The sequence below is a fragment of the Monopterus albus genome, unplaced genomic scaffold, assembly GCF_001952655.1.
Source record: "Monopterus albus unplaced genomic scaffold, M_albus_1.0 scaffold274.1, whole genome shotgun sequence".
Classification (NCBI taxonomy): domain Eukaryota; kingdom Metazoa; phylum Chordata; class Actinopteri; order Synbranchiformes; family Synbranchidae; genus Monopterus; species Monopterus albus.
The window spans coordinates 407272-408401 of NW_018128154.1; the positions used below are offsets into that span (position 1 = coordinate 407272).

Below are 1130 nucleotides of genomic sequence, written 5' to 3' on the forward strand. Positions count from 1 at the left end.
CCTGCTGAAGGTAGGTTACATTCCCTCTCTTCTTCCTAGCTGACCAACAGAAATAAATACAAGAGGGATCATGGGGAGCCACAAGCTACTGTCACGGATCACATGGCCATGTTTAGTTTGTAGAGAAATCAGTCTGTTAAGACCTCGATGTAGCTGCTTTCCAGATTGTGGTGAATGGCCATGTAGCACAACAACCATACGGGTTGTGGCTGGTGGCCCTTTGAATTCCACCTCGGACAACAACTTTCTCCGAAGACAAAAGCATAAATCTTTCCTCACGTTTAAGTACTATAAAACAACCTTAGCTCTAAGGTCATAAATGGTTGTAATAAGGTATCAGAGACAATAATCTTTGGTTGTTATCGACTAAGATTTCAGCTGCTGTCACTCCTCCAAACGTGTGTTTACATCAGTGAAAACATGAACCAGTAGCTACTGAATCCTCTGTCTCCCCCTCTAAGTTTGTGGTGATGGCATCTGTGAGGAGGCAGAGCTTTGTTTCACCTGTCCAGCTGATTGCGGTGAATGTCCCATGACCCCAACCACCAAGTTGGCCATCGGCCTGCCACTCAGTCTGCTCTGCCTCGGCTTCATACTGACTGCTTTGGTGAGAACTCAAACAACAACACACAAAGTCTTTATACAGAAACCTTAGGAAATAACACCAAAATAAGAAAAGCCAGTATGAAATCTTAATCATCGGTCTTGTGTAGTGGCTGAGGTACCAGAAGCAGAAGCTACTGTGGGATGAAAGCTGGATCATCGACTTCTCCACAATAAAACAAGGTAACAAACCAGATCAAATGACTCTGAACTGCCTGAGACTCGATCACTCAGGTCCAAAATACTCTGGAACTGCTCCTAAATGGCAAGGAACTTGTCTAAAACTGATCCCAGACGGTCTGAAACTGCACTGCACTGGTCAGCAATTCAACTGGTGTTTTCTGGAGCTTTCAACTGCATCTCATGGTCTTCATTAGTAGTGATGCTAGTAAACTGACCTTCCATCCATCCATCCATTTTCCTCCGCTTATCCTGAACCGGGTCGCAGGGGCAGCAGTCTAAGCAAAAATGCCCAGACTTCCCTTTCTCCAGACACTTCCTCCAGCTCCTCCGGGGGAATGCCAAGG

General features: G+C 45.7%; 1 protein-coding gene across 1 annotated transcript in view; it reads left to right on the forward strand.

Moving 5' to 3' along the window:
• LOC109972946 (atrial natriuretic peptide receptor 1-like) overlaps window positions 1-1130 on the forward strand; it is a 15304-nt gene that overhangs the window by 4922 nt on the left and 9252 nt on the right. Inside the window, 3 exon segments of the mRNA XM_020622213.1 lie at window positions 1-14; window positions 462-607; window positions 714-786. The exon segment at window positions 1-14 is cut by the window's left edge and continues 86 nt beyond it. Coding sequence (XP_020477869.1) covers window positions 1-14; window positions 462-607; window positions 714-786 — 233 coding nt within the window.